The sequence below is a fragment of the Mycteria americana genome, chromosome Z (genome assembly GCF_035582795.1).
Source record: "Mycteria americana isolate JAX WOST 10 ecotype Jacksonville Zoo and Gardens chromosome Z, USCA_MyAme_1.0, whole genome shotgun sequence".
Lineage (NCBI taxonomy): Eukaryota > Metazoa > Chordata > Aves > Ciconiiformes > Ciconiidae > Mycteria > Mycteria americana.
In genome coordinates, this window is record NC_134396.1 from 76,480,227 (window position 1) to 76,494,352 (window position 14,126).

At 36.5% G+C, this 14,126-nt stretch overlaps 1 protein-coding gene across 1 annotated transcript in view; it reads left to right on the top strand.

Moving 5' to 3' along the window:
* ADGRV1 (adhesion G protein-coupled receptor V1) overlaps positions 1–14,126 on the top strand; it is a 293,978-nt gene that overhangs the window by 108,810 nt on the left and 171,042 nt on the right. Inside the window, exons 70-78 of the mRNA XM_075488638.1 lie at positions 763–1,002; positions 2,548–2,697; positions 3,568–4,041; positions 4,854–4,997; positions 6,243–6,414; positions 6,791–6,926; positions 8,582–9,429; positions 11,470–11,587; positions 12,468–12,639. Coding sequence (XP_075344753.1) covers positions 763–1,002; positions 2,548–2,697; positions 3,568–4,041; positions 4,854–4,997; positions 6,243–6,414; positions 6,791–6,926; positions 8,582–9,429; positions 11,470–11,587; positions 12,468–12,639 — 2,454 coding nt within the window. The remainder of the gene's footprint in view (positions 1–762; positions 1,003–2,547; positions 2,698–3,567; positions 4,042–4,853; positions 4,998–6,242; positions 6,415–6,790; positions 6,927–8,581; positions 9,430–11,469; positions 11,588–12,467; positions 12,640–14,126) is intronic.

The following is a 14,126-nucleotide window of genomic DNA, read 5'->3' on the forward strand; positions in this document are numbered from 1 at the left end:
GTAGGCCTTTCACAGTCTTGGCAAATGACTGGAAGATTGGCAGTAAAGGCCATCAGCTCCTCCTCCCCCCATATAAAAATTGCCTTTGTCTTCTTTGACTTTTTCTAGAAGTCATTTGAGAAAACTGGAAAACAATTAACATGGCCAAAATAATAATTTTAAAGTGCTGAATATGACCTCCTCAAAAGCAATCTAATTTGTGGGAAATTTTGAAAATATTCTAGCTTTTAATGAGGCTGAAAAAGTATGAATCACCATTTGAGGGATTAAAAAATTTTATTGCAGACTCTTAAGAAAATACTTGTCATCTTCTGTCTTGATATCACACTACACGAGGAATGGTTTTGGTCATGAGTACTCATTCAGGGAACTTTACAAAACAGATGATGAAAGGGAGAGAAATAGAAGTTGGCCTGTGTGTTTCCTGTTATGTGCTAAAGAAATCTTAGTTTCTCGTCTTTTCTATTACTAATATTTAGAATTTCATAAACTGGCATTGTGGCTGACACTTCAAAATTTTCATTTGTAATTTGTAATGTTTATTTTTCCAAAGGATTATATCTTTTCCTACATAGAATTAATTATGAATATTTTGTGTTCTGTATTAACAGCGAAGATTTAAACATGGCTAGTTACCAGGTGCAAAAGTTTTTGTATCTGGTAACTAGCTTTGTATTACTTGTGGTACTCTGACATTTACCCGCCCCGGGAGGCTATTATAATACATCACCACTCTAAATCTGAAACTCGTATCTTCCACAGATTAATTGGGACATCTTGGGACCCAATTCAGAAGAGGTTTTATCTCCCCTGAATAGTGACATTGCTGACCCTGTGAATGGATCATTCTATTTTGGAGAAGGAGAAGGAGGTCTGAGAGCTATTAATCTACAAATCTATCCTCATGAAGAAGTTGAAGTTCAGGAGATCTTCATTATTAGACTGAGCCTTATGAAAGGTGAAACAGAAATAGATCCTAAGGCAAACAACATTACACTAGTAGTAAGTCATTTTTGCTTTTCTTTGTTCTGAGATCTCTGTTGATACTAGTATTTATCCAGCAAAGCTTTTAAAAACTAATAATTATTGCATAGTTTGTCATTTGGCTTTTTTGTTCCTTGTACTGCTTAAGTGCATTGTTACAGCTTCACTTCTTGAAAAGAAGACAAAGAATCTGTCAGTAAATGTTGGTATATGAGCCTTGACCTGGCCCTCTTATTTGCAGGTTTCTGTGGTTCTCTTTGGAGAGGGTATGGATTGGGTCCTCATTTCTAAATGTCAGTTTGTTGTTCATCCCTTCTTGACCTCTTTTTCTGCTCCAGCTGTCATATATAAAAGAAAGGAGAGAATCTGACTATTGCAGGGCAAGAGAAATGCAGAAATTTGTGGGAGAAGGCAGAGGGAGTTGTCAAAGATAAATTATTGCTCTAGGGATACTGCAACTAAGGAAATATTTATAAAGCTATTATAAGAAGCCTGCAAAAAAAAAAAAAAATCTTTCCTAGAAACTGGATTTTCATTTTTTTTCTGGTCTGTAGAGTGTTGATGGAATTAGCTCCTATTTCCACAGACTCCTCAATTTCTCCTTCAGGGACCCAGGTTTATTCCTTGGGCTGGAATGTTCCACCCTGCACGCCAATGACTTGGCTTCTCAGTAGGCACTGGTGTTACAACTCAGTTGTAAGTCAGTTCACCATGAATTCTTCTTGCAGCTATTCATTCACACAAATGGATGTGGATGAGCTCCATCCCAGAGGACTGAGTTTGCAAACTGAGAATGTTAGAAGAGTTTCTGTACACTAGCCCAAGGTGCCTGAGCATTTCCTGCTTTAATAGCAAAATATTCAGACAGAGCATTTGAAATAAAACTCTGTCCTTTTCTTCCTTGGATAGTGCTGAAAATCTGGAAAGGGGACATTCATACTTTCTCTGTTGTCTCTTAGTATCTTGTATCCATGGGATATGTTTTCCAAATCCTTTCAAAATCACTTTAGTCCCTGAAATGTGTTTAGACCATTTATAATTTACAAGTTGTTTAAAGCTGAGTGAGGCTCAACTCAGTGGACAGAATCCTTCTCACTGACGGAATTTGTTTATATATAATGCTTTTATTAATCCAAGCCTGAAAACTTTCTGTATTTATTGGCAACATCACATTTTGACTCCTGTTCAGTTTAGATCCTGCTTAAACTTATTTATTTATCATTGTAGGATTTTCTTACAGAAGAGCAAGTCACCCATAGATTTCATATAACCGTCTTGCTTTGTGTGCATGTGTGTGTTTGTGTGTGTGTGAACATGGGCTCGATATCACTCCCTTCTCATACCTTGATGGCCCCATCTGCTGGGTTGGTTTTTTTTATTCTCTCAGTCTCAGTTCTAACTACTGATGTACTGTTGAATCTTCTTAAGAGGAGAAAACTCAGTAGGAAGAACTAATAGATATGTGCCCTGTAGCATCTAGCATTGAAAATCTCAATGATTTGAACAAGAATACAACTCACTCTACATTTCTGATTTTTTGTTTGTTTGTTTACATTTTTACAGATACAGAAGTTTGGTGATCCCAATGGAATTGTACAGTTTGCTCCTGAATCATTAACTGAGAATAACTATACAGAACCCTCAGCAGGGGAAGGGCCACAAAGTATTACACTGTTTGTCAGACGAATTCAAGGCACTCTGGGAAACATAACGGTATTCTCACTCTTTTCCTAATAAACAGTATAATCTGAAATCATCCTCAGTATCAATGTATGAAGGAATATTTTTTCTGTGCCTTTCTATTGCTTGTTTCTCAAATTCATTTTTGAATTGTTGCCTTTTAGACTGCATTTAGCAAGGGCTCAGCCCTAGTACTTGTGATTTGGAGGGTCAGATTCAGTTTCCTCTGGTCAGGGAAAAAAAAATAAAAACAGTACTGCAGTGCTTCTCTCTCTTTTCTCTCTCCTTCTCCCCCTGTGCTTTTGATGGGAGAACAGAACAGAGCATACTTACAAAGTGAGCTTTCTTTGAGACCATCACAATTTGCTTTTTTCCAGGCATACTTCAAGGTAAGACTCAGACTATTTTGAACCATCACTCACACTGTTTTTTACCTGAAGTTGTTTAGAAGTCAGCATTTAACAGTTATTTGTTTCATAAAAAAAAATCAATTAATTAAAAAAAAATCAATTAAACACAATATCTGCTGTGTTTATTGAGAACTCTTCACCCCTTTCTGATGTGAGGAATGTTGGAAAGAGGAAAAACAGCAAGGATGTCTTGTTGTAAAAATGCAGATTTTTTTAAATGGTTCAGAGATTCCATATAGTTTTAAACAAATCTTCTGAAGGTATACAAAGGAAATCTTTACATTCCTAGTACTGTTAGAGGAACAACACACCCTCCTTTTGTAAGATCGTCTGTGTGCCTCTTTCTATGCATACCTAAACATATTTCTGTTTTACTTACTTAAAACCTATCTGTTCCATATCCTATCTATACTGAATCCTGAATATAAACATTTCTGACTCTGTGGGTAATTTTGCTTTCTTTTGTTTTGTGCATTTTCTAAACTTGTTTCAGGTTTACTGGGAAATACATAGTGAATCTGACATCACAGGTGACTTTCTTAGGACAGAAGGATCTGTTGTCATTGCTGACCAGCAGAGTACAGCTGAGATAATTATCTACCTGTTACCTGATGATGTTCCAGAACTGGATGAAAACTATGCGGTGCAACTGATTTCAGTAGAAGGTGGAGCAGATTTAGACCAAGAGAAACGGATGTCAAAGATCAATGTTTTTGCAAATGATGATCCCTACGGAGTGTTTGCCCTGTACTCTGATCAGCAGTCAGTATTAGTAGAGAGAAACCTGGGTCGGTATGTTCAGATTAATGTAACTCGGCATGCGGGGGCATTTGGAGAAGTGATCGTTGAGTACCATATCTTGTCTCATCATGAAGAAGCGCTAATTGCACCTGAGAATGAGGTGGGATACCTCACAGTAAAAGATGGTGCCAGCTTTGGAGTGAAAAGAGTGCCAATAAGCAGCCAGGTCTGTATTATCCTTTTAGTTCCTATGATATCTATTGTTTCCATTTGTGTTCATCACAATACAAATGTGCTGGAATAAGATACTAAACTCTCAATAGTATCCACTGTGAAGAAGAAGTATCTTCACAGATACAGAGAAGAGAAACCAACAGAAAAGAGAGTTTTAGTATTATGAATTTCCTATAAATGGAATAGAAATGGGTTTAAATATCACATTTTCAGATAATAATTGCAAAATCACTGCTATGCATGTGTTCAAATATTCAGTTTTTCCCTCCATCATTGTTTTGTGTTACTATCAGTTCAATATTTTACTATTATATGTATGCAAATATTTTCTCCAGTTTCCCTTTTGGATTGTAAATGGTGATCTGTCAGTGCTAACTCATGAAGCAGTAGATAAATTTACCTTCAGTTCTCTGTGTTCCCTGGTTGTTTGTTATTATTATTACAGTCTTACATCCACGCTTACATCCTTTTACATCCATTTTACATCGTTTTAATCCTAAGGATTAAAATCAAGCTGAGGCCCACTGTGTTAGATACCATTTTATTAGAATGGCAATAGCTGCTCTACAAACTCACATTCCAACAAACTGCTGGTAAGTCACATTCACAATATTGACATTTTAGCAGTATTTCTTTTGAGAAACATAATCACCAAAACACTTGTCTTGAAAACACTGCTTTTGGTATGCAAGTAGAACAAAATCTGGAGATTGTTCTGCTACTTAATTCTTTGAACTTGTGGATATCATGTTTTTAGTGGAATTAAATGTTCACTTTTTAAATTCAGTTGTCTCTCTCTCAAAGGCATTTATTTCACTGGGCTTGAATTTTACCCTGGAACTGATTAATGTAAGCCTGGTTAGGGGAAGTGCCAAGGATGTGCCTAAAATATTAGGAAAAGCGAAGTCAGCTGTTCTGCTTATTCCTGAGGAAGCTGCCAATTCACAGGTCAGTAGAATGGCTGCACTGTAACATTTCTACCACAGAAGGAAGGTACACTTCATTACAAAAGATAGCTGCTACAAGAATTCAATTGGCTGCTGGAAGTTTTCATCATTGCAACCAATTTAATGACTGACAAGACTTTTCCAGTTATTACTTGTACCGTATATTACATTTTCTTTGATATGAATTCTCATAGAAATGTGTTAATACAGTTTGAAAATGTTTCTTCATCTGTAAAATATGAATAGTGTAAATATTATGGGTAATGTATACTTTTGTTTACATGAAATGGAAGTTCTGAGGCTTGAAGGAAAATAACTAATTCTGGACAATGTTATTCCTTTAAGTATATCAGCCCCAAAGTATATAACAGCATGTATGCAGTATTGTGTGCAAAAAGAGATGGAGATCATGCTGGATTTTAATGCAGTTGACAGTATATTTGGCTAATCACTGGGTAGGAAATTTTCCATTTGTCTACTTTGTATGAGAGTGAGAAAAGAGAATTTGCCCATTCTGTTATGGTATATGTGCTACAGTTCCCTTTTTGTGTGTCAGGCAAAGACAATAGCATGCTGAGTTTTTATCTCTTAAAATTTTTTGAAGTTTTTATCTAATTATTTTAATTGTCTTGAAGCACTGTTCTGTCTTTTAATTTGTCATTGAACTTAATTCAAATGATCTTTCTGTAAACATTGTTTACGACCATATATCCATTTATCATTGCCTTTAGAATGTGAGAATTATCCTTTCAGTCCCATTTGCTGCTCAAAGAAAAAGAAAAGTAGATCATACTGGCAAGAATAATTTTATGAACAATGTCATGTGGCACCAACTTGCTTTTCACTGGATACACAATAATTTATTTTAAACCTATGTGTATATATATAGTACTACAGCTATTGGCTGTTGAGCATTAAGGGCGGGTTGGTTTGTTTTTCTTTTAAACAACAGACACAGAATGCTATATTCAGTGTTTTCAGTACTGAAATGTCAGTCATACTGGTTCCTTTTCCCTGAGAGCTAGTTCTCAGAAATCTAAGATTTGGAAGTATTGTTAAAGAGTTGTGAAGGAAGTATGTATATATATATATATACACACGTGCATATATATATATACATACATACATTTATATGCACACATAATTATTGTAAAATGCCTATTTTACAAAATATAGTACGCTTTCACATATGTTATTGCCCATGTTTATTCCATTTTCTATAACAAAATCTACTATGTTTCCACAGGTTGGCTTTGAATCTGTGATTTTACGACTTACAGACATCGTAGCAGGGACAGGCCAGGCTGTCATAACCAGAAAAGGAGTTTATGGCTCTGTAACAGTTAGCTGGATTTCAGGATACCCATCAGACCTAATCACTGACTTTGCTCAGCCAGGCAATATTACTCCTCCATTTGGTAAGTACTTTGAGGAAACACCTGTGAAAGTTGCATAAGCGATAATACCACCTTTTAGTTATTTGTACGTCTACATGCTTCCTCTGTTAATGAAGAGTCATTAGAATGAAATTGTATGGTCTATATTTTATCTGTAAGGGATATGTTTATTTTATGAGCAAAAAAAGAACTAATCTTCATAAATACGTGTCTGGGAGGTAGGCACAATGCTATGCCCCTGAAGGACAGCTTTATATAGGAAAGACCCTTTTATCGTGCAGATTTATTCTTCCTAAATGGAGCGGAATTGTGATTAAAGTCCCTATCTCAGCATGTTCCCAGATTCCTATTTAGTGATTTTGACTTGTGTTCTCTCTCACTCTCTCTTTTCCTTCAGGTACTGTTGTATTTTCCTCTGGTGAGCAAAGTAAAGTCATTTCATTTCAGGCTACTCCAAGCCTAAATAAACGTGAGTCGTTTGCCATCACTTTAACAGCAGTGCACAGCAATGTCTCTGGTGGGGCTCGCCTGAGGTAAGGATATTACTTATACTTTCGAGTTGCACAGATGCTGTAAGAGTTATGACCTGTGTACAGGCATACACCTTATACCTATTAAATTATAGGTGGCTAGCAAGTTAGAGTGCCTTCTTTGATGAATTTGTGTGTCTTGTCTCAGGTGGAAACAAACATCAGTACTGCAGATCTGACCTGATCAGAACTGAGACTTTTCTCCAATTCTAGTCTGTTTCATTTCACCGGGATCCAAGGTGCCTAGAATGTGTCTAGAATGATGGAGACAGTTAAGAAAATGAAGAACCAAGATCAACAGTTTTAGCCATGAGTCTGAAGAATGAAAGCAACTCTAGCAGTTTTCATTAGTGTCCCTAAAAATACATATTTAGAAGATCTTAGATAACAAACATTATTTAAAATAAATAAAATGAAACAAGAAATGCTCCAAAAATAACAAATTCATATAAAACCCCCTTTTTATTCTTAAAAACTAAAACATTACATTTAATGTAGTTTTCCATCTCAGCTAAGTTGTTACCTATTCTTCAAAGTATTTTCTTTTCATTCTTCCTTACTCATTGATAGCTAAAAGTGCTATAAAAAGAATGGGCATAGAGTAACACCACATATGGAGAAAGGTATTGGCTTCACTGTTACAATTGCACTGGCAAATCTGAAGGAAGTAAGGAATGAACTGGACGGATAAAATCCTGAGATTGACCCCTTCTCCTAGGCTTGTCTGTCCTGTGGACTGGTGTCCTCAGAGCACCTATTTACCGTGTGAGTTAAATACCTTGAGTATACGAGGATGACCGTTCCTAGAAAACTTAAGACTACATCCCACAAGGGGTAAAGCTGACAATTATTTTGAAGAGTTTTTGACTCCCTTAGCCATGGAAGGGGTCTAGTTTGTTAACCTAAATCACTCACTGTAACTGTAGTGCTATTTGGTAGTCTCTAGCACTGAATAATGGGTCAGTTCTAGAGATAAGTCTAAGACCCAAGGTTTAGCAAAGGGTCTTAGTCTTTATGCTTAATTTCTAATAAGAAGGGGATATATTTAATATGAACATAGTAGAGCTTAAATTGATATTGATAATAGGGCTCAGATCTGGAAAAAATTGCTATGAGTAATGTTGTGAGGGGACAGTTAGTATTTCAAAGCCCCAGTGTAAGTTTTAAAATATCTTCCTTTCCTCCTCTAGCTTCCTGGCTAGAACTGTAAATCTGGTAGCATTCGTCTACTCCACAGTTTTCCCTTGGTATAGGAAGTTTGGTTGATAGTTTAAACTGGTATTACTTGGAGTGACTGTATTGTAGTGTATCTCCTTGCACTGTGTCCACAGTAGGAAGACATCATACTTTCCTTTGCTTCTCCATTTTCTGAGGAAGACCTTATTTTATTTATCCTTTACTCTGTGTCCTGAGCTGACTCAGGATGCATTAAGCCTGTGGAGGGCTGTTCAACCCAATCATTCCAAAAACATTTTTCAGGGAAGCTCTTTACATCTTGCCTTGTATGGTTGCTATTTCTTTCCTCTCCTCTTACGCATTTTTTTTACACACTTTTTTACAGCCATCATTGACTGTTCACTGGAAATTATTTTGCTTGGGTGTTTTACTTTTCATATTTCATAATTCCTCCCTCAGCTTTGACATCTTTTCTGTTTCAGGTCAGGATTTATGATAGCTGAAATTGAGCCAATGGGGATCTTCCAGTTTGCTCTTACCTCAAGATCTGTTACAGTTGAAGAAGATGTTCAGGCAGTCACACTACATGTCCAAAGATTATTTGGTTTTCAAAGTAATCTCACTAAACTGACATATCAGACCATTCCAGGAAGTGCCAAACCACTAGAGGACTTTATACCCATCTACAATGGAGAGCTTATGTTCTTACATTTTCAGACAACTGCTGTGATAGAAATATCAATAATTGATGACACCGTGTCTGAAATGGAGGAATTTTTTTTTGTAAATTTGACTGCTGTGGAAATTTTGGATGTTCAACCTGTGAATCCTGACTGGAATCCACGTTTGAATCCAGCTTTCAGTGTTGCAACAGTTAATATCCTGGCTAATGATATTCTTCATGGAATACTAAGTTTGGGGCCAGAGTTTATTTATGTTGAAGAAGATGCGAACAACAGTACCCCCAACACAGTGACACTTCATATCAGAAGGACGAAGGGTTTTACTGGTGACGTTGAAGTAACTGTTAAAACCTTTGGGGGAGTGAGTGCACAGAGTGAGGCAGATTCATATCCTTTTGGAAATGTTTATGGAAAATCAAACTTCACATGGGCAATGGAAGGAGAAGATTTTGAGGAACAGTCAGTGTCTCTGACTTTGCTGGATGGAGAAAGAGAAAGCAAGATGTCCATAAAAATTTTTGATGATGATGAGCCTGAAGGACAGGAATTGTTTTATGTTTTCCTCTCAGATCCTGAATGTGGAGCTCAGATTGTGGAAGGAAAGGATGAATATGGATTTGCTGCTTTTGCAACAGTAATTATTGCAGGTAGTATTTTTTCCCCCAGAAAATTAGTAAATACATCTGAATTAAATAACAGTAAATAATTTTATGTTCTCATAGCAATTTTCGTGTAAAGATTGGAATTCTATTTGATAATAATAAGGGTATTTTATTCCCAAATCTTGAGTTTTCCGGATCAGAGGAAGCATCTAATGCACTAAGCCCAGCATACATCCCTTAGCAATGTAGCTCAAAATACATTTAGAGATGCTGCTTATCTCTGTTCTAGTCCTGTTTTACTTCATGAAGGGAAAAGCTAAGCTTGAGTGTTTTTATTTCATGTGTAGTAGCATTGCAGGCTTTTTTGTTTTTCTTTTACCATGTTGTCACTTTAGCCATTTTGTCACTTGTACATTGTATGGGATTTGTACAAAGTATAAAAAAGCAGCTTCTGTTTTCGTTCTTTGATACTATCAATTCGTATCTGCAGTTTAGTCATTCTCTGCTTCTGGGGAGGGAGGATAGGAATGGGCTTACGTAGACATGGGGGAAGAATTTTTCTTTCAGTCACCTCACACTATTGTGAGAAAGTGGTATCAGAGCTTTGGTTTCCCTTAGCTTTTAGGCATCTGTCAGACTTATCAATTGAATGTAAACCAAGTTCAACTGCAATGTAGATTAAATTTTAGAAACAAGCTGGGAATGGGAACAGTTTAGGCTAATCAAGAAAATTATATGTAAGGTCCAACATTTACTGCAAGTTTTGTGTATTTAGATAGTCTTAACAATACAAGGTAGATATTGGGAACCAGGACTAAACTATGCTGTTGGATGAGTGTATGCAGCAAATAATTATGTATGCAAGAACAGATCATATAAGACACATATTCCCTTCATGCGCACCATCTCTAGAATTCACCGTGCAAGTAAGCAGTTGCCTGTAAGTGCAAGTTAACCGAAGAAGTATGTGCATAGGCACAGGTTGGAATTTGAACTTGTACTGAATCCCACAGAAGTGTGTTACTATGTTCTAGAGCTACACCCTGAGTACAATGAGTACACAAAGTAAAATCAGGAGACAACTTATGTTAAGGGTCAAAGCATGTATCTGCATTTAACTGTATAGATAGAAAGATACCACAGGTTAAATACTTGTGCATGTGCATAAGCAAACAAGCAGTTTCTGTTAATCTTCAGTATATATAATGACATTTAATAAGCACTGTGTTGAAATAGATTGCCTTTTCAATTGCAGAGTAAAGCCATCACTGCTTGTAAGGAGAAATCCTTTGGAAGCAAGATTTAATGGGACACTGTGAACACATTAGTTTCCCCTCATTAACTTTGTTCTTTTTTCCTCCACTGCTGTTTTGCTGAAGTTATTTACATTCCCATGAGAACAATGCAGTATTTTGCAGCTCTCTAGTTCCACACACTGAATTAAAGGTGCAGGAGAAAAGCTGATGTAACAATCTGGGAAAATGAATGGGTTCAACAACATTATGGGTGGGATGAATAAGACAGCTAAAGTCATGTCCTTGGAAGACCATCTTTACCCCATAACCTAGTGTGGCAATGCTGTTCTTCTAGGGGCACGCAGAGACTCATTTCTGTTAAGAAAGAATATGTTTTAAGGGCTATGGTAAACATAAAATAATATAGCTAAAGTGGTATCTCACAAGGGCATTATAAGCAAGGCTTTAGACACTGTTCTGGACTGCTGTAACACCTGGTCTCTTGAAGTCAAGGAGCACAGAATTCAGTCAGTTTGCTGAATGGTGCTGAAAATACAAGCTTATGTGCATAGATGGTGCCAGGACTCTCATAAAGAATTTACTTTCAAAAATAGTTATTCTACTGGCTAAAATAAAATTTAGAAATGCCAACATTTGAAGTTCTAGATAAGTATGGAATGTAAATTAAGAATAGAAATATTAAAAGAAATTTTCTTGAGGCGTCCCCCAGTGCTGCTTTGCAGCATGCTTTTGATACCTACATTTTTTAGCAGTTATCCATATTAAAATTATGATTTAGTCGCGGCTTAACTTTCTTGCTAATCACTTTCATGGACTGTTTCCTATATAGGAAGTGATCTCCAGAATGGCATTTTGGGATTCATTCCAGAAGTACAAAGCGGTCTTGTACTTGATGAAGACTCAGAAAACAGAGAGGTGCTGCTGATTGTCGCAAGGCAACCAAACAGGTGCAGGCAACAGCTGAATCAAGTGCTCTTCTCACAGGCTGTAATGTGCTGTGTTGAATCACAGAAGCTGCTGTTAGTGGAAGAGGTTATAGAGTTTTATAATAAATCTTTGCCTTTCAGCTCCTTTAATAACTTCCCCGAATTTGGCAAATGGGCTTTTAATTTGTGAATGTGATTAGGTCTTTCACTGTACTGTTATAAAGCAGAAATGGAAAAAACAAATATTTTCCAACTTATACCATAAGGCAGCAAGTGTGAAAGTTTTGCTTAAGGTAAAGTATTTACACTGCTAATGGTGTAATTCAAATTCTCATCTCACTGTGTAATATAAGTAGGTGTGAATACTAAAACAAGAAATCAAGAAGGTACCTAAGTGTCAGCCCTATGCTTATGTCTTCATTCACGCGGATACTGTGTTTTTTCTAATTAACACATATATAGAGTGCACATTTGTGTGTACTTTAAACAAATATGCTCAAGCATGCAGAGTTCCATAAACTTATAGGAAATCCAAATTCTGCCTGGCTTTCCAGGCAAATGGTTACTATACTATTAAGGAAAGTACTTGGGCACATCCCTGTCTTCCAAACACCAGTGTCTTTTATTCAGCTAATCTCGTGTTTTCTGAAACAAAAATTAAGTAGAATATGAGTGCCCATAATTGCTTTATTTTCTTCCCATGTTACTTTTTGGTAATCTAAACAGGTTTTAGAGGAAAGAATTTAAGTAAAAAGAGAGAATTTTTCATCTTAAGTCAGTTGGTTCCCTAGTGATACGTTCTGAATATTAACAAAAAACATATGTTACCTCTGTGGTTTATGTTTCCTAAAGCAATAGTGCTCTCCTTCAGTACATGTATACTCTTTTGATTTACTTATAGGGCTTTTGAAGATGTGAAGATCTTTTGGCGTGTGACCTTTAATAAAACAGCTGTTGTCCTTCTGAAGGATGGCATGAACTTGGAGAACGAACTTGTATCTGTGCTGGGAGCCACTACCTGCATAGCAGGTCAAACAATATGCAACATCTCTATTGAAATAAAACCTGATAATGTAAGTACTTATTGCTCATTTATGTACAGCACTATGATGCTGAATTGCAATTTATCAAGATAAAAAAACCCCTCTGCTCCAGAGGAACTGTGTAGGACACAGTTGGAGGATGGTAACTTGACATCTGCTCAGTTCCTCTACAAACACATTTATTTACAGGCTTGTACTACCTCCATTGTGACTGGTAAAAATCTGGGAAGGAGATGACTATTTAGTTTGAAGTGTAAATTGCAGATCTCAGATTTTTATAGAACAATAAGAAAAAAAGAATGGAGTTATTTCAGTGAGATGTGTATTCATATACTGGACTCTTACCCTTCACACAGTAAATTTTTCACCTATCCAAGCACTTGTTAGGGTGTTTTATAGAAAGCATATTCTGTAAGTAATAACATCGCATTCAACAAAAAAACTTGCAAACAAATTGCAACTTGTGCATAGTTTTACATGCCTAAATCTAGCACAGTGATCTGTGAAAACTCTACTCAATCATAAGGCTGCATGAGAATCTCTGAGTGTCTAAAAATCTGTCACTGTGTACATCCATCCGAAGTTCAGTTCTAAATTGAACTAAATCACTAAAGCCTTTTGGCATTTGTCAGTTGGGTATGCCTAAGCCTAAGAGCCTTGAGAGGCCCAGCTGGCACTCAAAAATGCAGACGTTGTTGAATTAACACAAAGCACAGCATTCAGTCATTTTTATTGAAAAGAGAAGGAAAAAAATATTTTTGTGTGAACACCTCGTGGTTAGAGTAGTCACTTAAGAAAGGAAGGATTAATGTTTGCCATTCTTTCAGAGTGGAGAGTTTGAAACTTTCCAAGAAATGACCCTAACAGCCAGGCCGGTGGCAAAGCTGAGGTGTGGGGAATGGAAAAGGACAAGATGAGACGGTTTCCACAGTTTTTCTGACTACATTCTAGAAGATAATGCAGGATGTAGGATGTGGGAAATAGAGATTTCCCACTAGGGAATAGGGTGCATTCTCTTAGTTCAGTAAGAGGGCCATTTTCCTTCTTCATCTTCAGATGTTATTTTTACCTTACAGAGCCAATGAATAAAATAAATACATGAGTGGGGCACAGGCTGCCTCGCTGAGTAAACTGGGATTTTGAACCTGTTTAGTCCTCAGGAGTGGTATCATTATTTAATGGCAGCAGTGCAGCAGCTGCACAGACGTGCAGTTGTACCATATGAAGCACAAGCGTGTGCCCCTCTAACAGGTGCTAATGGAAGACTAAAGTTCCCTATGGCATTCCAGTAAATTTATGCCTGTCATCAATTCGTCAAGATCATTCCATTTAAAGAATTACTTAACAACAACTCAATTAAAAATATATGCTATTTAACCCCCCAAATATTTCCTAATTCTTCTTCCAGTTCTTCTTCCATAAGATAGCTTATAAATTAGTAACAAATACATTATGAAATGATGAAGTAATAAATACATTCTATAAATATTTTACATTTTCATGGCATATGGTATGAC